Source organism: Centrocercus urophasianus, unplaced genomic scaffold (genome assembly GCF_019232065.1).
Source record: "Centrocercus urophasianus isolate 14NV4802_14NV808 unplaced genomic scaffold, USGS_Curo_1.0 seq_18, whole genome shotgun sequence".
NCBI lineage: Eukaryota > Metazoa > Chordata > Aves > Galliformes > Phasianidae > Centrocercus > Centrocercus urophasianus.
In genome coordinates this window covers 16,877,524-16,902,082 of record NW_024884733.1, presented here as the reverse complement: position 1 = coordinate 16,902,082, position 24,559 = coordinate 16,877,524, and the positions used below count along the sequence as shown (strand labels likewise).

The 24,559-nt window shown below is 37.5% G+C and overlaps 1 protein-coding gene across 14 annotated transcripts in view; it reads left to right on the top strand.

Moving 5' to 3' along the window:
* ADGRL2 (adhesion G protein-coupled receptor L2) overlaps window positions 1–24,559 on the top strand; it is a 144,112-nt gene that overhangs the window by 51,110 nt on the left and 68,443 nt on the right. For all 14 annotated transcript variants that reach the window (XM_042820048.1, XM_042820052.1, XM_042820051.1 and 11 more), the window contains one exon: window positions 22,059–22,272. In XM_042820048.1, the coding sequence (XP_042675982.1) occupies window positions 22,059–22,272 (214 nt within the window). The remainder of the gene's footprint in view (window positions 1–22,058; window positions 22,273–24,559) is intronic.

Genomic DNA, 24,559 nt, shown 5'->3' with positions numbered 1-24,559 from the left:
AATTTGATATTCATTTAATTAAAAATAAAAAATGACTTAACTATTCTAGTGTAACAAAAAAAAGAATAATGAATCTAGAAATTGGCAAGTGGAAGTGAGAAGCAGTGTAAAATCGATGTTTATCAATGTCTGATTATCAATCACTGAGACATGGTTTCTTTAATAATAAAAATAGATGTAGATCAGAATAAATTGATTCTTTAAATATAGATTTCTTTCTGATGATTTAATTACTGAACTTTGAATTAACAGCAAGTTTAAAGTGATTCAAAGGAACTTGATTTACATTAATTCATTCTGCTTTTCCAAAGCCATAGATGGCAATAACTGTACTTGTCATCCATTCTTTGTTCATGCAGTTATTCTTGGCTAGAGATTCGATAATTATTGCATCAACAGACTGCTCTTACTTCCTGTATGTAAATATCACAGATGATATTTCGTGTCATATGTAGGAGCAATGTGTGGCAATGGGAACCAAACACCTCTGAGCTTCCCTCTAGATTTCCACATTTCTGAGTTCGGAAAAGCTTCTGTTCGTTCTGGGAGTCTGAGGGATGTCCGGGACAATCCTGTCTCTCCACTTCCAAAGGAATGTCTGAGGAACACTTGTCACCGGGAGGGATCTCTTTTATCTTGATGGCTTCCAGTGGAACTTGGTGGAAGTTCTTTTTTTCCTATCAAGTACCCTAGGGGTTTGGCTAAGCACTGTGGAAGTGACCTAAATATCTGCCTTTATTACAAAATTAACATCATAATTTAGGGGTGGAACATGCTTCATTGTTCTGTGGTTATCTTGAACCCACCTTATAAGAGCAAAAGGTAAAAAGGATCCGAGAATGTGTTTGAGAATGTATTTACTAAACTTAAAGGCAGACAGGAGATTTATAGCACAGGAATAGAATTAAAACGCTGCCTCTGTCTGCTAGTGATTTTAATGAACTCCAAGGGGTTTCTTTTGTCTGTTTCAAGCTGATAGGGCTTTTGTGCAGCCCTGTGATTAGGGATCAACCATTGCAGCAAGGCATTCGATCCTAAAGTTTCCCTTCATGGGGGGAAGAAAAAAAAAAAAAAAAAAAAAAACCAAAAAACCCAAAACAACAACCACCATATTTGAGGGCTAGCACTCAGACTTGGGGATGTCAGATTTACATTCCCTTCTCTTCTCCAGGTTTCTGTGAATGTAACTTAATTAGTAAGCTGATCTTAACCTTTTCCTGCTGCTGCTTAATTTTTAGAAATGCTAACAACCTTTGGGAATGGTTAGGTGGAGTTATTCCTGTCTAGACAGTAAATACAGCTTAATGACTGTCCTGGTCTTTAAACAATCTTTAACTCCTTGTGAAGTACAGGTTCCCCTATGCTTTGTAGCATAAGGGACACCTTCAGCATCCTGACATCTCTTTGCATAGAAAAAGAACCCTCTGTTCAACCAGATAAATGTTTATAAGCAATCAAGTGTTATTGAGATCTGGAAATGAGAATAATGCACATTCGTTTTTACTAACACTTAACTGAGGCCAGAAGTAGTAGTAAACAGGCACTCTCATGTTACAGTGAATTTGTGGACCCTGACCCCAGCTTAGTCTTTCAGGCATACTGGAACAGTGTATTATGCTTTCTATGCCCATTCTCCAAAATGTGGAAGCTAATTTGCTATAATCTGTACTGTCTAGGGAGTTATTACTGACCTCTGTGTTTGCTTTCAAAAGACAGCATTCTTCATAGAAGTTTGAAGCCAGACATCAAAGTATTAATTTTGATGGACACTGCATTTCACAGAAATTCTGAGGGAGTTGTCAAAACGTGAAAGTAAACATCACAGAGGAAAAACAACCAAATGCTGGTTTTAGTTGCTTTAATCTATTCTAGTTTTATATAAACACATTTGTGATGTTGCTTACTGCTGGCTCTGTATTCTTTTGGGCGTGAAGATGTCCTTGATTCCAGTCTTAGGCAGTGTGTTTCTTCTCACTTCATCAGAAATTGGTCCTGATTGACAACAGACATTTGTGTTTTTTAAACTGGCTTTTAGGAATAGTCACAGAGCCACAAAGAAAAATAGAAGACATATGTCCCTGGAAGTGTGTAGTGAACGTAATCTATTCAGAGTAGTAGTTTCCAATGGGCTAGCAGCAGGAAAACTTAAACACATGCATCCAAGAGTCAGTCTTCATCTGCTTATCCTAAAAATGTGTGTGTTTAGGGGGGAAAAAAAAATCATCCATAGAAATCCATTCCTTGAAGATATTATTCAAACCTTTGAAAGTTTCTGAGGTGATCGTGTCTAACATTCAAGATTAAGGTGACTAAGTATAAAATTTATTTTTTAATGTAGATTAAAATATGAACAAAGTAAGTGCTGTACTTATTCATGTTCTATTACAGCCCACACAAAGAAAACAGGAAAGTTAAGACTCAAGGTCTATTCTATAATTCAGGGTTTTTACTGAAATTTGAAGGCAATTTAAACCACCTACTTATTTCAAAGGTACTATCGATAGACCACCTGCTGTTGACATGCACTAAGAAAGATGGAAGGATGTAAATGAGTTTTAGTGATTTGCCTGTCTTTGAATACAAATGAGGCTAAAAACCTCCTGTCCTGTACTCCAGCAGTCGACTACCAGAATGTTTTCAGCATGCTTTATTGGAAAGTAAGTGTTGTCATTACAAATTATCATTAGACTTCACTGTTGTTGACTACTTGTTAGCAATTGATAATTTGAGTGTAATTCAGAGTATTTCAGAACACAGTTTGTGACATACCTTGGTAACTGCTTTTTTTGACAATGACAAACTTGGAAACTTGGAAAGATGAGTCTGTGAGAGATAACTTTGGAAGCGCTTCTGGTGGAAAGTCAGGTTTCCTCTGAAAGAAGGTAGAGACTAGAAAACTGCCTATCCTGAGGTTGTAAATATTCTGCCTGGAGATGAGTAAATTTACCCGACAGTAGTCTGCTTTTTTGTTGAGAACACCATTAGCCTTAGAAATTAAAACAAAGATTACAGAAATGTCAGTAACTTTCTTTGAATATGGATGCCTTTGTGATTAATGCATTATTTCTTCCAGTGACTTAACAGAAACTTCCAGTGGCTTAACAAAAAAGTAGGAAATAAACAATTAAGAGCAGGAAGAGCTGAGCTACTTTTTGGGCTGACGAGATAAAAATCTGAACAATTGGGACTGTCCCCTTGGAATAGAACACTTGGCTGCTGTGGAAGGTTTTTGGACTGATTTCCATTCATTGTTTTCAGTGAGCCTCCTTCAAGATTCTGAGAGACGTTTTTAAAGTTAGAACCTCTTCTTTCTTCACTTGTGTATTTTGAAAGCACTCTGCACTAATTTGTCTGTGATTGAAAACTGCCACTAGCTGTCTCTTCCCATAGTACCAGCCATTCCTTTGAATGTTTGCCACCTATTCCTTGCTTATGCGTGGCTTCAAAAGCACAAAGAAGCAGGCTGTCCTAAACGACAGCTTTCACTGTCTTTAAGATCACAGGTCAAAATGGGAGACAAATTTTCAGTATGATCCGATAGCACAAGATAGTATCTAAATGCCTTTGTATGCTGATTTTACAGTTTAATTCAACACTATAACACTGTAAATCTTCCAAGTGAAAGAAATGTCTCCCAGTCTTTAAATAGACAGCTATTGTAGAAGTAATTTGCTTATGAGACGCTTTTCTTTCTGAAAGACCAGTCTGTCTCAATTCCTATCAAAAAGAAATCAATTTCCTGTGGAAACTGCCATAAGTCTTTCAGATTGTTTCTTAGCACTTCTGCAGCGTTTGTCAGAGTTGCTGTTAGTTATGTAGCTTCCTATTGTCTCATAATGAATTGTAGCAGTAGATGAAGAAGAAATATTAATCTGTTTTTGTTAATCCTATTTTGTAATTAAATACATCTTTTATATGAATTATGTTAAGATTTGAATGAAAGAGGATTTATGAAAACATGACTTGCTTTTTATAAGATAGTTTTAGGATTATGAAATCAACACAGGGAAAAATAAAAGTTTGACTTGCTCACAGAGCAAGAGATTTTCTCTTTGTTATTCTTGCTTTGCTGGTGCTATAAAAAAAAAAAAAGAGCATTCAAGCTGGGTTGCCTGTGGTTTAACTCTAATTCTATAGGCTGCACACTCTTTCTCCCCAAAATCCCCACAGCAAGTGACCTTGTCAAACAAAAGTGTGGAATAATGGGAGGCAGCCCAGGGACTGTGGCTCATTTACAAGCAGCTGTTTGCTACTGTCAGAACAAAGGCAAATCAAAGTTGCATTAACGGGGTATGACAGGCACAGTGAGCAGCTCCCCAACAATGTTCATCCTCTCGTGTTGTTCTGGTTATAATACTGGTTTGCCTGAAGGAGAAAGCGGTCATAAGGTCAAGTCAGACGTGGATGTTTTCAAAAGCCTTTCAAAATTGCGCACATTTTTCAGCTGATCAACTATTGACGTTTTTTTATCAAAATTAGCATAACAGCAAATAAATACATATTTATGTGTATGCCTCGCTTTTGCTATGAGAATTAAAACCACACAGAGCATTAACAGTTATGTCTTCAAGGCAAGATAAGTGTCATCTGGCCTTCCCTGGAATCTGAATCATTCAGTCCAAGAACTAAAGCAATTGTAGGTAAAGCTGCTTTTAAATTCCTAGATGGCATCCAGGCATGGATGGAGGATTGCTCTTTCTTTTGTACTTCACTACTTCACTAGAACTTTTCTCTGCACCTTGCAAGACGGCACCAAATTATCTCATACTTTGGTGGAGAAGTTACACATCTTCCTGAAATTCTGTTAAAAGTGTATTCTGAATTCTGAGAAAGTCATGACTCAATGTCTACTGTGCTTAGGTTAAGCTTGATAATATGTGTTGATTGGGAAGATTCAGAAGCACTGAAAGTCAGAGATTCCTTACAAAGTAGTGGGAATACTTAGCTAAAAAGGGCCAACTGTGACTTCATGTAGCATGCAGTAGGATTGTTTTTAGCTGTGTGAATGAGACTTGTATAAGGTGAGCCTGTGCTGCCCGACAGCGGTCTGTTGTCTGAAATAGCTCTGAATCAGTTAGGCTTGGTGAGAACATGTCTGAAAATGGCTTGGAAGTAACAGAAATTCAAGTAGAAAGGACAGGAGAATTGCTGGACATGAGCTTTATAGCAAGGTACGCAATAAGCAGTACATTTCTCAGTGTTTATTGTACCTCGTGTAGCATGATAAAGGCTGAAGGCAGTGACTTTAACAGTCCCTGAAGTGTAGTGTTCCCCAAGAAATGCACAGTTTGAAGTGCCAGACTTCCATTATGAAATTTATAAACAAAAATAAAGGAACCAGTAAAACTTATCAAGTTGATACAGTTACTACATCATTAATAGTGGTCAAAAGTTCTATTAAAAAAAAAAAAAAAAAAAAAAAAAAAAAACTGAGAAAGCCTGTTATGTTTAGCAAGTATTTTACTACTGTCATAAATTTCTGAATTACTTGATTACTTTTAGATGGGGAGAGGAAGACTAGGAAGAGCAAAAAGAAAAAAAGCTTTTAAAGTAAAATATCCTCCAGCAATGCAGGCAGCAATGGAGTGCATTTTGTTAATGCCATTTGACATCTGTTGTATTTCACAATTCAACATATGAAAAAGTTCTTCTAGAATTAAAAAAATTTGAAGTCCAATTACTTTGTGTTTCAACTCAATTTCTGTTAGACATGGTGGGAATATACAGTTACAAATAATGGAAAGAAAGGCCCATTAAGATGTGACCAATATATCCAGTTCTTCTAACTTTTAGAGATAGCATGCTCTTATGTGATACCTTTTAGGGTAAAACTTTCAAAAGTGCAGTGGTTTGCATGCATACTAAGTTGTACTGACAACATCTTCTAAAGTGCTAACATGAATGTGAATTTAATTTAATTTATTCTCACAAACTTGCAGTTCTAGCTGTATGTGTTATAGTATCATGTACAGGTGCCAGCCAAGATTACAGCTCCATTGAGCTCTACTCATCCAAAAAGTTCTATATTTATCAGCCTGGAGGGCTTGTCGAGTTTCCTCTTCTGCTGCTGTTATCAACTGTTTTGAAATATTCAAAGCCTTAAGTGATATTGAAAACTTACTCACTGTTCGAAGCACATTGTATATTTTGAGGTGAGAAACAGAGCTCTACTTGTAGAAGTGTTCTTGCATTTAACTTAATGCTGAAAATAGAAGAACATAATTTTCATAAGAGACTTGGTAATATTAATTTCTTTAAAATGTTTAGATTTCTTGTGCTACACTGAATGGCACCATTTTTGTGTCATCTTTGTAGTCAGTATATTCAGCAGTAATTAAAGAAATAAAGATTTTATTTTGTTGTGAATCAGTCTGTTAAACTCGCATGATAGTATCCTAAAATCCTTCCAGTTAATGGTCCTATTCTTGCTGGGGAAGGAGGACATTTTGTGCATTACTTTGCTTGAATGGTAGTAACAGACTAGCAGATGGTCACTTTCCAACTGGTTTGCCTTGAAAAAAGAAATTAAAATATTATAGTGCCAGGGAGAGATGTTGTAATGTGTCCCTTTCAAATTAACAGGTCGTTTTTTCTACTATTTTATGATTGTAAAATAGCTCAATGTCACATAAAAGGTTAAAAGCTGAAGTAAATGGCATCATGGGAAATTTGAAATAAATAGGGACTCATATGGTTTATGGCTCTATACTTGAACACACAAGGAATATATTTCTTTCCTTTAAAAGGCACTCAGTAAGAGCTTGCCATGTTAATATGAATTGTGGTCACAATAGATTTTATTTTGAGTAGTTTTAATTCACAGGGTAACATGTTTTGTTTACTAAATTACACTTAATAAAAGACAGTTGTTCAAACTGTTTTCAAGCCTAAGAGAGAATGAAATATATTTGGGAAAAAAATAAAAAAAATTGAAGCTCTAGATTCCAGTTCATTGCATTATTTTGCTTGTGTCTTAACGGTTACCTTTCATAGAGCGCAGACCTTCAGAACTGATTAAGTTTTAGACTCCAAACTGTCAGATATTTCATATCAGTGCCAAATTTGTTTTTCATGGTGAAACTGTCTCCGCTATGATATTCTGTGAGCCCTTGTTCCAGCAACCCTACTGAGCAAGACTTGAACAAATTTTTTAGTTAGCGTCTGTCCCGATGGCTGCTTTATTGCTATGCAGGTGAAGAGCAGGTTGATAGGAAAGCCGTCATAAAGCTTGTCAGAGTTAGCCCTGAGCTCCTCTGATACACGATCAGCTGGGAGTTGTTATTTTGGATTTTTTTTTCATTCTTGTGCTACACTCATAGGAAGTGGCTTCTGCATAAGTTGACTATAAATGAGCAGCATGGACAATTTGTTTCAATATCTCTCTAATTTTTCTGTTTTGCTTCCTGCTTCCTTTTGTTCAATATAGTTGGTAATCTGTGAGGAAATGCACAATGCGTTGACTTTATTTCTTAGTAGAAGACTAGCAGTTGTAATTGCAAAGATAGGCTATTCAGATAGGTGATGAAGATGTAATTTCACTAAAAGCTAGTTTAGACCAATTAAAATTAATAACCATTTCTCATAACTCCGGCAGAAGGAAGCTGGGGTTTTTGTGTGGGATGTTTTACAGATACATACTGAAGCAGCTTTTGAGCTCAGAACAGGTCAGACCCTGCAGCTGGCCCAGCCCAACCACTGGGCTCTGGTTGCTGGTACTTGGTGTGGAGCTGCCTGCTCCATGGCTCTTAGCTGTCTGCAAGTGCAGATGATAACTGGAAGTTTAGCTTGAACCTAAGCACAGAGGTAAGGACAAAAAGATGATGGATGGAGTCTGTTCAAACAGATGATATAAACGTTCCAAAGAATTGACAAGTCAAATTGACAAGCTGGAAAACAGTTTAGAGGAGAAATAGCAGGTTGCCATGGCTTCCTACCAACAGAAGAGACTGAGGTATTTTTTTCCACAGTGGGTTATGATGGAGCAGGGGCTGGGTGTTGTTGAACTCATTCTCCAGCATGAGGTGGTGCTGGGAAAGCCAGTCAGATGACATTAGGAGTGATGTTCAAACTCTTGCTTAAAAGAGAGAGGTTGTCATGGAGATGCTTAGCCCTAAAGGTTCAAGATCACTTAAATGTTGCAAAAGACATAAAAATAAGCGGGGTGCCATCATTGTGTTTGGGTACCCAGACTAATTTTTCAAATAAGAATAAAATAGTAGTAAGAGTGTGCCATAGTAAATTATCTGTAAATCAGCTGAAGGCCTTTTTTTTTTTTTTTTTTTTTTTCTTCTGATGGATGCTGCATGCGTATGTGGCAAATGAACATGTTTATGCCCAAATGGCACATTCACTGCTTTTGCATTATCTTTCCTAATGGAAACCTTGATTTATCTTTTTCATGTTTTGTTTTTTTTTCCTTAAGGTTATTGAATTGTAGTGGCAAATGCAGTGATACAGTCACTAATATGCATTATTGTAATTGGCTGTAATTAATCCATAATTGCACCTTTTTAAGAGGGATGACAAGGACAAGTTATTAAATGATGTAGGAATAATTCTTCGTATGTACAATTTAGCTTTTTATCTGGAAGAGGTATTTGGATTAAAGAATATTTTGGGTGGGTGAGAGAAGGAAGGAGTCCATTTTGGTCTCAATTATCCAATGATGCTGTGATATTATGACCTATTTTGTCAAAAAACTCAAAGATGATTTTGTCCAACTTCACTTTCAAAAAACCTACACCGTACTTCCAGGTAGGGAAATATGTGGAGGGAGTTATATTCAGTTTGGGAAGGGTTTATTCTGCTTTGAGCTTTATCTGAAACAACCACTTAATACTTTCTTGTGTTGCAGATTTACAGATCTGTTGAACAAAAAATTTTACCAGCAGCGGAAAAATTGTGTTGCGTTGTTTTCTTCAGATGCTTGGCTTATGGATTAGGAATTAAGACCAGATTTATCCATTATTAAAATAGCAAGGTGACAGTCAACAAGTTGTAGCATTTCAAACAAGAATCAGTCACAGACTTTCCTTTAGAAGCCCTTTTGGTAGTGTTTATCTCTCTAGTTCCTAAAGGGAGATTTTCTTTTTTCTTTTTTTTTCCCACCTAACAATCTTGTCTCACTGGATTTTCTCTTGCTTAAAGATAGCTGGGAACGTAATGTACTTGCCTGTTGTTCCTCCTGTTTCCTTACTTTGAAGATACTTCCTTTAAAATCTTTCAGGATTTCTTGAGGGATGAGATAGGGACACTAATATAGCATTTTCCCTCTATTGGCCTTCCTGGTGTTGAAGTGCTGGGAACTGTATATGCTCCAACTTTTGTGTGTGTCCAGCAGCGATGTGCAATTCCACCAAAACCAAAAGGAAAAAACAACTTTAGGTATGTTTATAAAAGGTAATGATCATTGTAGGGGGAAAAAAGACAGTAATGCAGTCAGCTAATTAAATGGCTTGGCACTGAATCAATTTTAACCTTTTCTGCTCTGTTTTTTGTTGTTGTTGAAATATTCATTTTGTTTCAAACTTCCTTTTTCCCTATGCACCTCTTTTCTATAGCCATCTCACATATCCACAAGTAAAACAGGGAACAATCTCTGATGGGAAGACATGCTTGGGAAGTGGGAGTGCCATGGCAACTGTGGAGGTTCTTGGGACTGTGGTGAGCTGAGATAACCAGGCTCAAGATTTGAGCAACAGTAAATTAGGGGTGCCCATCTGGTAAACACAGCTGCAGAAACCTTTCAGTGCCACAGTCAAGCCAGTCAGTCCCATTTGTAATGTCAAAGGTGACGGAAGCATGCTGGAGTCCTGCAGTTAGCTGCTGTGCAGGTTGGAGGAGTGGCACCGAACGGTGGGCGGCATTGCGGCCTGTCTGTCAGGCCAGCGCCATGCTAGGTGCAGGGCTGCCGGTGAGGAACAGACAAGCTACTTCCTCAGTCTCTGACCAGAATGCATGATAAGGCTCGATGTCAAAAAGGGCAAGATTGGGCTCACAGCAATTATGGCAGAGGCATACTAGTTTCCTTGACAACCAGATTGAGGATTCTTTGTGATTTATTATTTGCCACTTCAGACTCTCTTTCTCTGATTTAATTAAGGAAAGGAATTTCCGTAAGCCCCCTCCCTTCCAAATCTGAGTACCCCTTACTATTGTTATGACTAGCCAAACCATCCCAGACCAATGCTGCTTTAAACTGGCTGCAAATCAGACTCAGCATTGAGCTTTTAGAATTTCAGGCAGGTTGTTCAGACAGCAGCTAACTGAAATTCAATGAGTATTATGTTGAGTGATGATTTGTTAATCTGCTCTTACTAAAAGGTATAATAGACATCTGCACTCACCACTTCTCCCTCCCTGCCCCCCACCCCAGGAGTTTTTCAAAGGCAAGGGACTTCAACAAGTGGCGTTTTTCTCCGTTATCCTTAGAGCTGTAGAACTCTAAGACAAAATAGTATTTGCAGGCACCGGTTTCTTCCCTTGTTTTGGTGCTACGTGATCTTTAAGGTACTTTCCAATGTAAGCCATTCTATAATTCATGTTATTTTCACCTTGAAGGCCTTATTAACAATAGATCAGCCACAACTGTGTACACTAATAGTGCAGTCTGAGGTTTTTTTTAGTGTACTAATTGCACACATGTTTGAAAAAGAAATTCTTTTAAACATGGTTTAAGATAGGGAGTACTGTTAGTTTGATCTAACGTCATGTGTATTTCAAGTATGTGTTTTCCACATTTATAAAGCATTGGCTAAATCATGATCTGCAGGGCCTATTCTAAATTTAGTAATTCAGAATAGGATTTTGAACACAATTTAGGTAATAGAGATTTTTTTAATTTAAATATCATTGGCAAATCTGTGTTGTTATATTTCAAGACTGAAATTCGGTCCTCCAAAGGGCATTTTTTTCTTGAAGTACTTTCCTGGATTGCATATTTTTTTTATTTCGTATTCAGCTTGAGGTGTCTGCTGCATTTAATAAAATAAAATGAAGGTCACAGAAGATCACTAGTTTTTCCATAATGTTTCCCAGTGGATGACTGGAAAAAAAGGTAGCAATTGAAATGGGTTGAGGATCCTCCATGTAGATGATATAGAAAATCTGTGTCATTCTAAAATTATAGGGAGGGATTTTAGTTTAGTTTTCATTGTGTTTATTTTACGGTGACTGTTGTTTTTGCACAACCTCAGACATAACTTCAAAAGTTTGTATGTGTCTGGTTGGCTTTAGTGCAGGGTGTTCCTGAAGTAAGTCAGTGGGTGTTGCTTATCCTTTGGATTGAGCACGAAGCTCATTGAGTCCCTAAAAAGACTGAGAGTGGCTCAAACTTAAGCTCACTAATACACGTAGTCCTAGATCACTAATGTACCAGTGCCCATTAGGCTCTTGAGAGAACTGACTACTGAAGATTCTACTTTAAAATGGAGTAGCATAATGAAGCTCATTAATGTATTTTTCATTAGAACAAGAATATTGAGTGTCCAGGTTAAATTCTAAGGAATCTATCCCACAGGTTAATGACAAAGCTCACAATGACATTAGTGGTGCAGGATGAGAACTTAATTGGGGTAATTAAGATTCTCCTTACCTAAAATTCTGTTATTTTCAAGTAGATAAAATATTGTAAAATGAACATTGTTCATTTTGATGAACAAAATGTTACGTCTCAACACCTCATTCAGAGATGATAACATTTCAGTGAGAGATAATATTATTTCTGTATTTTCTGTTTGATTCATAAAGTACCTTTGTCACCTTCTAGAGGCTTGCGCATGTGAAACCATCTTTGAAAGAAGCAGGGTTCTGTCTGGTTTTGCATTTCCAACTTTTTCTGCATTAAGTTTTTAAAGATAACATGGGCCTTGCATTACTGAAACTGATAAGAATCTGATCTTCAAATTCAGCAGGGGCAGAGAGTGAATAGGCATTGGAGCTCCGCCGTGGAATTATGTTTAGTCTCTGACAAAAACTTACTTTGGAGTAGCACAGACTTAAAAGAAATAGTATTTGTACAAAATAAAATTTTTTAAAAATACAGCTTCTTTACTAGGTGTTTTCAAGGGAATCTGAATCCTCAGTTATAAATGACTATGTCAGAATGCCTAATTTAAATGGTTACCCTAACACCTGCTCATTCCTGCCTCCTTTGAACACCCCTAACCTTCTCCATTCTTTCTTGGCATTCCCAAAAGATTAGCAACTCCCTCCTCAATTACACTGCCATCATGGCTGCTTTGATCACACTCTCAGCTCGCTCTGGAAATCATCTCGATTAATAAAACTCAGCACTGTTGGAAAAACAACAGTGTGTGCATGGATTGACAAGTTGTGGAACCCTGGCAGGCAGCTGAATGGGGTGGGGTAGGACCTGCAGTCTCACTGCTGCCTCCCACCTGGCCATTAGCTTGCACATCATCCCCTCGGACTTGCCATAGCTGCCCACCTGTTTGTACACCTAAATTATGTATCATGAGAACGTGGTACTTTCCATAGAAAAGTGATGTTTTGTTGTGAAGAAAAGTGAAGCAATTGCATCTTTTGTACTTCACAGCTGCCTCCTCCAGAAATACTTGCTGTAGACTCTTAGGGAAAGATGTTTTTAAAATAGAACTGTGACCTGGTATGGTGAAAGACTGTAGAATGAATTAATTATTGAGGAAATTTACCTTCCACATCTGTATAAACAGTGTAGTAGTTCTGCCTTGCTTTCTGTTATTACCCTTCAACATTCTACTGTATATTTTTTCTCCTTCTATGATGCAATTTTCCTGGTTCTTTCTTTTATTATTGGTCTTACTAAGATCAATGAACAACACTGGAAACATGGTCTTTCAGCTATTAGATGTGTACTTCTAAATAGCAGTAATTAGTGAATGCAAAGTTTTCCTTTCTCTAGTGTGTTACAGTGTGTATTCATCCCTTTTGTGACTTTCTGATGTAAATAGCATCAATTATGGAACTCTATCACATAATTAGGGAAATTGTTTACTTTCTGTCTCAGCACACGGGTTTCAGTAATCCTGATTTTTCATTTGTTTCATTTGAGCATGCATTAGATAGTTCTCTTGAAAACTGAGAATATTTCTTGTTTTTAACACTTGTGGCAGAAGAAGGAATGAATTCTGATAATAAAGGCAGAACCCGGATTCAGAAGTCCTGAATTTGAGTCCAGGTGGAATTTAGCCTTTCTGTCAATGTATCTCACTCATCCTTTGTATCTGTTTGCAAGAGGCCTATGGATATGTAATCCCTTTGTAGGTCACTAACAGCATTTGGACAGAGTTGCAGAGGTGCATATTTCCTTTATTTATCTGGGAAATGGTACCTCTGTTGCTATTATTACTCCCTGCTGTGCAAGGGAGCATGGAAGAAATGTGTATATGCCTTAAGACTTCTTAAATCACTTTTTAATTTGTAAACAAATGGTTTCCTTTTTTTCGTGCAATTTATTATGCTGAGAATGCTGTCAAGTATCTATTCAGGATTACTACATTATTCCTGGAATTTGCCAGAACTTTAGGTATATTTTAAAAACTACACATGGTATATCCTCCTCTTCTCTGTAACATTCTTTCAGAAATCCACACATTTCAAAGAAGGTAAGGTCAGGAAGAAAGCCTTTCACTCTGACAGGCATTTTCTGAGTATTGCTTGCTACTCTTGTCTCATATCTATTTGGGGGAATATTTGAAGTGACGGCACATTTACCTTCAAGTAGATTTTTCATGTTGTTCTTCTACTTGCTTTCAAAACGTATGACTGTGTGTTTTGGGCTCTCAGTTTCATCAGTGGGATCTTAAGCCTTTGTTTCCATGGTCGTCTTTCTACTTCTGAGTCCTCGGTAATATTTTGGAAGCTATACTGAAGAAGAAGGGGGTATTGCTTTGCTGTTTGTATACTCATAAGCACTCTGTAAATCTGAAGTGGCTTGCTGTCATTAAAATTAGCCACGTAATTTTCCCACTGTAAATTATACTGTGACAATTGACTCCACCCCATCATTTTATTGAAATGAGAGAATATGTGAACTCTTAAATTGTCGCTTGGTTCCACTTCTGATGTATACATAATTCTGTTTATAAACAAGAAAATGCCCCCTTTATGATTTTGTAACTATAGTCTCAGATGTTATCACACCTTAGCATTTGTACTGTATTTTTTATTAAATATCTGATAATTGTTTTCAACTATATTTATATTTAATATTTTTAAACCATTGCTTGTTGAATGTTGTATTTAAAATGAGCCAAAATGTAAGAGTCAACCAGTTCTCTGCATTTTTACTGAGTTTTGATTTTTCTGGCTAATCTACTTAGGAATCACACCACTGGTTATCACCGACACCACCGTGTCATCTGGAATGATTCAGCTTTCACTTGTGTGCTTATTCCCAAAGCACTGGTTAATCTCTGCATGGTTTCTGAGGTGATGAGGCCTTGGGTTTCTTCAAAATGGAAAAGAGAAACACCAAAAATGTGTCATTTTTTTGAGCTGATTGCTCTAAGTACTACTGATGGAAATCATAACACTTTCTTCCTCTTCATCCACCCTCCCTCAACAGATGGTTTCCAATAAAAAATGATTGAGGCAAAGGGAAATACAAATTGTTGTGCAAATACATTTTTATAGAAAATAAAAGAATATTTATTTTTATTCAGCTACCAGTGTCCTGTGCAGAGGAGGAAGTAATTCAATGGGAAATCCTGTTGACACGACATTCCTGACACATCACCCTTTGTGTGTCTTACCTCCTTGTTTCAGAGCTTGTTTCTAATTCAGAAGCTTCTCCTTCCTGACAGGTGGTGTGCTTAGTGAGTTCACAGTTGGTAAACTGGAGATAACCTCTAGGAGGGGGATTTACGGAGACCATGGGACTTATTTGCCTGGAGAAATTTTGAGGCTGCAGTGCATTCAGTGGTGAGAAAGAAAAAGGGTAGTGCTTTCTGTGAGCTGGCAAAGTATCAAGTATGTGTGATGTGAAGGAAAAAAGGAAGGAGATTCTTGCAGCCTGAGACCAGACATCTGGCTGGCAAAAGAAAAGAAATATCATTGACAGATGAAGACCGTTTCAAACAGGGGTAATTTTAGATCAAGAGGGCAAAGTTTTGCTCTCGCACATGGAGCTCCCCCTGAAAGGGACAGGAAAGGTGCGTGCTGTTGAGAATAAAATTTGGTTCTAAGCGAGAACCGAACAACATGCATATTTTTACACTAGATATTTAGACTTTAATGTTTAGATCACATGGTTTCCATCTGCCGTATGTAGGCATTGCTAACACGCTGCCAGGAACCGGGCTCTGGTTTGGTGACTTTCATTAAAGGAATTAGTGGTTTCTTTCCAGTTTCTGTGTGGTGGGATTCAGAGTGCAGAAGCCCATTTTCACAGTTTAGCATTAATTAGCACTCTTGTGGCAGCCTCAGCAGGGAGGTGAAGGATTAAATGGGCATGAAGACCAAACTATCTCTTTTCCCATAGTGGTGATTCCTTCAAAATAGAGTTAAGAAGTGATGAACTAAAATGGGGAAGATTGCCGGCAACTGTCTGGCCGTTCTTGTTCCAGGTGATTGAAAGACTTCAGTCTGCAGTTCTGTCAATGTAGCACACTTTTCCCTCCTGCTATTAAAAAAAAACGTCCACGACAACAACAGCAACAAAAAAAAACCCAAACCTCAAACCACAAAAAAGCCACCACCTCCAAAAAAGGGAAGGAGAAAAAATGAGAGCAACTTGGAGAGTCACATTCTCACCCTCTGAATGAGGGGTGAGAGATGTTTGGGAAAATTTAAATGAAGTCTTTGCCAACCATGTGCAGGAAGGATAGACACATTAAAAAGCTAAGATGCTGCTGCTAACTTATCATTTTGCTGAATCATTCAATGAGCTGTGGAAGGCAGGTGTAAGCCTTAGGTGTTTTATGCTTATGTTTTTTTTTTTTTTTGCTGAAGAGAGCCTCACAGGGATATTTTTGAGAATTGCATGGAGACTGGAAATGCACAAGGAAAATTGTAATAAGTTTCAGTGAACTGGAAGACAGGACTCGTCCTGGTGAGTCAGAGGGTGTAACTTAGGCTTTGTCCTGAATTTCATTAATCAGCTGTACCGTGCTTTGTGTTCGTGCACACTGAATATTAAGTATATAATTACAGAAAATTACTTAGTGTTGTAATTCTGCTGCTTATGCTGAAATTTCACAGAGATTTTTAAAGTTAAAGGTTTTTTTTTTTAAGACTAAATCAGTCTAATAAGTTGTAAAAATTGATCATTAAGAAGCCATCGTTAGTTACTTAATATTTCTAAAAGCTCTGACTGCTAGCAAACCCTATTTCTGTTTTGCAAGAGATAGGTTTCCAGATTTCAGTCAAATAATTAAAATATGCCTGAGTATGTCTGAGAAACTGAATTCTGGAAACCAGTGCTAAAAATCATCCCTCACAATTAATTTATTCAGTGAAATGGTTGTCTTGCTTCAGTGTAATTTATGTGCACATTTAAATGATCAAGTATGTTCATTAGGGCTTAAGACTTCTTTGTTAAAGTTCCAATTAAGGACGCACTTTCATGTACATTGTTTTCAGTTAATCCCATTTTTATGAATGGGTTAAAAAAGAAAAAAAGTCTCTTTCTAGAAAATAGATTTCCTTCAATAACTTAATAACTAATTTTTTTTTTTTTCTCTAGCTGTGCCCTGCTTGCATCATCTTAAATGAAAATAATGAGTCTATACTTAAAACCACAAAGAATACAGGAGAATAGTTTTGAAATGATCACTTCCTGCCTAATTTTATCCAGACTGGAACAGTGGGGTTTTGTCTGCCGTGCCACAGCTCTGGCTGTTCGTGTGCTATCTGGTAGCTTTCAGTGAAAGAGGAGCAGAGTGCTGTGAACTCCAGACCTCTGTGCAGTATCAGAAGCTCTCACTGTGCCAGTGTAATCTTTTAATAGACATGCTTGCCAGAAGGACTTTTTTTCCCCTTCAAAGACAGAATTAGAAAGCACAGTTGTCATTTTAAATTGCATCTATCGTTGTAGTTGTTGGTAGTGATCTGCTGACCAGTATTGCATAATTTAAAAGCTGTTTAACAAAATCACACGCTTATCTATATGAAACGTATACGGTGCTGAGAGATAGAGAGAAAAGCCTCCCTTGACATACATAGTTCCTAGGATTCTTTAGAAAATGCAGGAAGCTGAGGCTTTTTTCAAGAATTATAAATGCTCTGCAGAGCCCATGTTCAGAATTTACACGATTTTCAGATGGTGAAGTGTGTTTGGCTGCCCTGTGTAACATCTGTGCACGCGTCTGCACCTCACCAAGCAACTGAAAGGATGCTGAGTGCAGGTTTTACTGGGCTCTGCGTTTGCTCAACATATATTATTGAAATTCTGCCCAAGATGCATTACTTCATCTTGTGTCGAACTTGAACCATCATGTTTCGTGATTTGGTAAAATAAAAGAGATTGTGAAAGACACAACTGTAAACATTCTGTTTCAAAAGATGTGCTCTTTTTAGAAGACCTTTCTGTTAGAGCCAAATAACACAAGAAGCAGTATTTCCTTGCTCACTGAGATTTTATATGTATTTCTGCAAAGATTTATTTTGGAACCTCAGTTCTTCCAGTATCCGCATTCTTTGAAATAATTTTATATTTCCATGTTTACTCTCTCAGTGCTTTAAGTTTTAATCAAAGGTTCCTTGCTTCTGATGTTGAGAAGTACTGATGTTAGCCTGTTTACATTCCAGTATTTTTCCTCTGTATGGGGTGAACATTCAAATGTAGTGGCTCCTTTTCGCTTTTATCTACCAAACTTAGCACACACTCTTATTATTGACAGCTCAAAAAGATGGAGTGCTAGTGGGCAGGAAGCTGTGAATTATTAACTTTCCTTTGGACTTTGACAAATTTGGGTTATCTTTCTATAGTCAAATCATATCTTAGTAAGGAACCAGTGGTAAATAAGGCATTGCAAATTTATATTAAGCGTTTTTAGCCAAATGTGAATCTGATATATTTCAGAAACACAGTTCTGGGATCCATTTCTTTTGTAGGAGATGTATGCTTTAAATTCACAGACTAAAGTACAAGAGGGAAGATTTTTATTTGTGATGTTTCATTTTGATATTTTTTCTCAGTGTTTCTGTATTGATCAGTAAAGCATTAAAGAATGCTTATTACCACTGAATATCCCCTCTACCTTTTTTCCTTAAAATGGTGATTTTGTAAAAGAGGTTTTTCTTTTTTTCAGTAAAGAGCTCAACTGATTTGTGAGCAGATAAAATGTGCAGGAAACATGTTTGCCAGGAAGTTTTCTTATAATCAAAACAGTCAGCATGACAGAAACCATGCTCTTTTTTTCAGTAGCTATTATTCTTCCTTCATTAAAAAAAAAAAAAAAAAAGGCAAAACCCATACATGTATACAGCTGAATCAGAGACAGCATATGCAGTAGCAGATGTGGCATTTGGTAATAGATAAGTAATAGATCTTATGTGGGTTACTGTTCATGATGTATGCAAAGTGCCTGTCCTGGCCCCAGAAGTGTTTGTGGTGATCAGGAAGCTCTTTACAGGGACACTCCTCCTTTGATGTCACTGCTCAGTTTGCCTTGAAGCAATTAGCACAAGGATGGAATGGTGATTTCAGCTGTACAGGACACCCAAACAAAATATATTTTTGCAAGGTATAGCGAGGCAAAGCTGAGCAGGCTGAATGCAGGTTGGTTAGAAAATACGATGTTGAAAGTACTCATGAGGAGTTGCACTGGAAATATGAATTTACTAGTGACAACAGTAATTATTGACAGAGCTACATGCTTATGTCTGAAAAGACCTGGAATAGTGCAGAACTGGGCAGCAGTGTTAAGATGCCGGTCTTTCAGGCTTCCATCCTGTGGCAGTGCATCTGTTTATCGGGAATTATCTCCTGAATGTAAATGAATTTCAGTCCTAAGTCATTGCACCTGTTGCCAAGAGGTATTTATTCCAATCACTTGCCTAAAGCACGGGGAGTTATTGCTTGACATTTTATAGCTCCAAAAAAAGCTGTCGTTTCAAAATCATTTGTTCAGAGAGGAGAAAATGGAGCAAAACAGTTCATTTTACCCTAAGCACTGCTATTTGGCAGTATTCACATTTGCACGGCACAAAGCTGCAATATTGATTTTTTGCTCACAGGGCCTCCCACTAGTTCTTTCTTCGATTGTCAGGGTTGCAAGATGGATTGAATTACACTTTGCTTGTTGATATGCTTATTTTTTTTTTCTTTGTTGATAGGGAAAGATTACAGATAAAGCATCAGAATAAACATTGCAGCAGTTTTGTTAGTGGACTTAAATTTTATTTATTTTATTTAGTTAGAATTCTGTGCCATGACAATTCCTTAGACTAGTCTTCCCACCTAATACATGCTGCATTGTTTGGTTCTATTTACTGCTGCTTTTGCAATATTGCAGGTACATAGCAATCTCTGATGTGTCTTGTGTTGCTGGTGGTGACCTAACCTTGGTGTAGTATTTTGAATATTTGTCCTAATACGGAACTTCTCCTAGATGTCTGCAGGGGGAAAAATTATGCATGTTGAAATACATGAACAGTGCTTTCAGCAGTGCCCAAATGCTGCAGATGTGGAAGTCGGATTTGCAGGCAGCTAATCTCTGCAGAAGTATGGCGTTCTTGTCTTTGAATTCATCCTGTCTGAAGTACTGGCTGCGCTGCTGGGTCTACAGGAGGGGTTTGATGCTCATCACAACCAGCTTGGTATGGTTGTGTCAGCCTGGCACCGTACCTATCCATATGCTGGACCTCAGGGTTATCAGCCTGCAGCCTCTCCTGTTTGGCAGAATTCCCCTTTGGGTAGCAGAACCAGTGATTTCACTTTCCTTACTGATGGAAACCTGAAGGCATGGCTGTGCAGTGGCATGCAGGGGGCTCCCGTGGGAGGATGCTGCCTGAGCCCCTGCTGGAGGCAGCTCTGCTGTTCACAAGGTGTGCAAGCAGCATTTCTGTGAGCTGGAAGGTTCGAGTTTTATGGGGATGGTGTTAAATTTGACAGGATTATTAGGACGTAGGAATGGCAGTCACCAGCAGCATTGCTTTTGGTCCCGCTGTGGCTGTCTTGATGGTAATTAATCAAAAAACTGCTGCATGTTTGTGAGGTGTAGGCCTTGTTTGGGCCCCTCTCCGTGCCTATTTCATGCCCTCGGTGAGCTGTGCACAGATTCTGTCTTCATTGTATTAATTTGCTGCATGGGAGGAATACATAGGGTGTTAATGCGATAGATTCGCATTTCAACTCTTTAGAGCTTTCAGCTCATGATACTTCAGCAAGCCTGTAATAATAGTGTTTGTTATTACATATGACATGTTCAGCCAAACCTTCAGCCAGAAGTGCATTTTAAATGGAATTGTGCTTTCCACAGCAACATGGTCTTTTCTCTCATTAGTGAATACTAAAGCATTGGCAGGGCAGCAGTTCCCCCTTTTGCATAGGATGCATAAAATTTAAAAGAAGCAAACTCAGCTGCGTGCAGAGAGGCTGGGCGCAGTGTGGCCTGGTGCTCATCCTCTGCACATCATCCACTTGAGCAAAAGTCAGTGGTGTTACAGAGAGGAAGACAGGTGGATGGGAAGATGGCTGCTAGGGAGCCATGTCCTGACATCAGCATGGCAGTTACCAGCAGCACTTCCTCAAAGTCGTAGCAGATCATCACGTTCATATGGTAGGAGTTTGAATCTACAGATCATTAATTCAGCAGAAAAAGTGTCAGCCTCTGGTTCATATGAAAATTTACTATCAAGGGGTTATCTCAAGTTATTCTTGATCTTTTTAGATCCTAGCTTCCTTGCCTCTTCTAACGCATCAGACTTTTTTTTTTTTTTTAATAAAAAAAAGCTTATTTTCTTTGCTTTCAAAACACTGTAGAGTTCCAACTTTGTATACTTACTAGCTGTTTCTCTTTGCTGTCACAACTTGTCTCCAACAGCCTGCACTGAAATATTAATGGCCTTGTGCTGCTCTCTGAGGGCAACTTTTTTTTAAAAAAATAAGGAAATACGTGTAATTCTGCTGAAAATTTGTCAGAGATCATTTTAAAGATACAGGTATTTATCACTTACCGTGTTACTCAGCTTGTCCTCTAGTTCTTGGTAGTGCCCTCATTTTGTAAGAGACAGAAAGATTCTATTCAATAATAATATACCAGTAGCTATGTACAAGGGATTGTACAGTTTTTTGATATTGTATGTATGTTTTCCATAAATTAATATTACTTCATTAGAGAGAGGTTACCTATTTACTAGAATTTGCTCATGCAGAAAAATGTGTTTTCAAAATAAGAATTCTTTGAAATACTTTTTTGGAGGGAGAGAGACATTCTGTATAGTGCTCATCTGCAGTTTGTTGTACTAGTCATTTATGCATTTGTTCAAAGTCTTTTTGCTCCTCCTGTGGTTTAATTTCTGTAAAACGTATAGCAAGAAGTGAAGTTCGGTTAGGTATCAGAATATATATTAGATCTAGTGTTGCAGGCATACCCATGCTGGGGACATAAAGTAGATGAGCCAAAGAAAGTGAACTCTTCTTGGGAATGGAGATAAAAATTAACTTGAAATGGCTTTGTTTCTGTGTGTGGGTTTTTTTTTTGTTTGCTTTGCTTTGTTTTGCTTTGTTTTTTAAATCACTTCTGTTTCTTCAACTCCAGCCTGCTCTACTGCTTCCCACTTTCCAACGTGACCTGTCTGTGCCCAAAGCAGGGTGAAAGAAGCAGGGAGAAGAGAGGTGAGAACAGGAATGCACAGAATAACCTTGCAGGCATGCTGCCTTGTCAAGGGTTAGAAGTAGCGAAGAGGAATTTTCTCTCTTCCCAGATTAAGGACACAGCAGAAGTGATGTCAGGATGTGACAGGTTCATGAAGGCTGCTTCACTTGGTAGCGGGTCAAACTGTTTAAAGGTGCACTTCCTTTACCTCTAGCATACTGTTGAGAGTTACTGCCTATGCCACAGAAAAAATATATTTATCCTTTAAACTCAATCTCATTTTTTTTTCTTCTTCAGGTTTCAGCCGAGCAGCACTACCATTTGGTTTGGTTAGGAGAGAGCTCTCCTGTGAAGGCTACTCTATTGACCTCCGGTGTCCAGGAAGTGATGTTATTATGATAGAAAGTGCTAACTATGGACGGACAGATGACAAGATCTGTGATGCTGACCCTTTCCAGATGGAGAACACAGAATGCTTCCTTCCCGATGCCTACAAAATTATGACACAAAGGTAAAAGTATATACGTGATTTTGAGGATCAAAGAGAAAAAAATCTTAAGTGATACTGTACAAAATACTGTATTGCACTTCTAAGTTTGATATTGAGACAGTTTATTTCTATACAGTAGTATTAGAAAGAGTTAACAACTACTAGTTACAATTAAGGAAGTTTTTTTTAATTGTGTGCAAAAGGAAAAAGCAAGAATATAAGTGTAAGGAAAATGAAACAATTCACTTACTTGGAGATTCCTTATATTCTTGTCTTTTAAGTTGTCAGAGAGCACTTTGGTATTCAGATGGCTGTAGCTTCTACAGGTGATGGAGTTACTGTACTTAGAGGTGTTCAAGAAACATTTGGATGTTGTATTGAGGGACATGATTTAGTGAGAAATATTGGTAATAGGTGGATGACTGGACTGGATGATCTTAGAGGTCTTTTCCAATCTTGGTCATTCTGTGATTCCCTGACAAACATACATATTTCTTCTGAAAGCAGCTAATAATGCGCTTCCCATGCGCATAATTCATAAAGTAGAAAATGCCAGGATGACAGTATGTCATTATACGTGTGTATGTATGCATACAAGCACATGCTATATTAGCTACATTAGATGTTAGCGACAGTGACTGTCATATAAGATGGAGGATGAGCCAGTACAGAATTTGCTTCAGAACCAAGATGCAAAGAAATTCTTGTACTGTAGACTGCATATGAGCTTACGTCCGCTCATACTGACAGTTGTCGAAGTGTCAGCACAAATCATTCACTAGCATTTTTACTCATTAAACTGAAGGATATCCTAAGACTACATAAAATGTATTTGGCCTTCTATTTTTCTCTACAGATAAAAAAGAAATAAAATAATAAATAAAATAAAACTGCTCATAAGTTGAGGGAGCACAGTGAACAAAAATATTCAGGATTAGTGGGAGGTTTTTCTCCCATACGGTAGAGTAAAATTAAGGACATCAAGCCTTTTATTCCTGTTCTGTGTTCAACCTGTGACTTGTTCTGTTATCTGTGAGGGAAAAGCTCCATTGTTTAGGTAATAAAAAGGTGATATAACTTCTTTAAATCATGTTTGAATTATCATTTTGTGGTTCTAGTTCGTTGCTGTTAATTAGATCAAGCCAGATTTCCATTGAGACTGCAGCAGCAGTGTCATCATCTTCTAATCTGTCAACTCCCTTTGAAACCCCTTTCAATTGCTTTTGTAAATGTAGTGCCTCTCTGTAGACTTCCTTGTTGTGTAAAATGCATGTTGTGTTTTGATCAAAGTCCTCCTTATGTTCACTGCAGATACACAGATTAAGGCAGTCAGAAACAAATACAGAGGCACAATCTTGCTTAAAGTGACATGAAACTGTTACTGGAAAGCTGAAATTTCAATCCTCCCCTTTCAGTTTATCAACTGTAGGTTGATGGTAGCAGATATTTTTGAACTTCCTTGCTCTTCTAGTCTTACCCCTTTTTCAACAGGCCAAAATAAATATGCGATCGTATGTATGACATTGATTCAGCCTTTTTGTGCTCAAGAAGAATTTATCAATTTCATTCTATTTCATTGTCTGAAGAAATGACAAAGATTGTTTAATGTGCTGCTTTCTATTTTTGTGTGGCATTTATAGTAATTGGAAAGTCTTGTTTCATGGTATTCTTTCTTAGATCCTGTCATTAAGTAGGAAAGCTTGCTTCCTTTGCCTTATTTAATCTTTTTAGAAAACTGGTCAATTTATGCTATATTGAAAGCATAGTAGAATGCTGAAAATGTCTTATGGAAATATTAAAATTCCTGCATCTCATCTATTTATTGTGGATTGTAATTTTTTTTTTTTTTTTTTTTGTAATTTTTTTTGGTAATTTTTTGTTTGTTTGTTTTCTAAGGCAAACTATTGTTTGGCACTCCTTTCGTGTCCTTGATCTGTAAAAGTATCACATCAGCTCTTTTTTGATGGCAGTAAGTGCTTAGGAAGTATCTCACCTGAAGGACTGTCAGACTCATTGGTTTTCTTTTTCCATTGACTAGAAAAAAAATAGTTCATCCGTTAGAACAAATGAACACAAAGAAAACTTTTTTCCATACCTTCAGAAATAAGCTGCGATGATTTCTACATTGCTACTTAACATTTTAGAGTGTTTACTTTTAAGGATTAATGAAATGTTTTTATCGCTTCAGACAGCTGTGTCTTTACCACTACTTTTCACCACTCCAAGTCTATTTTAGATCTGTACTTAAAAGTAGTTGAGTCAATTATTAAATACTCATCATTCATTTGCAACATTACTCCACAGCTTT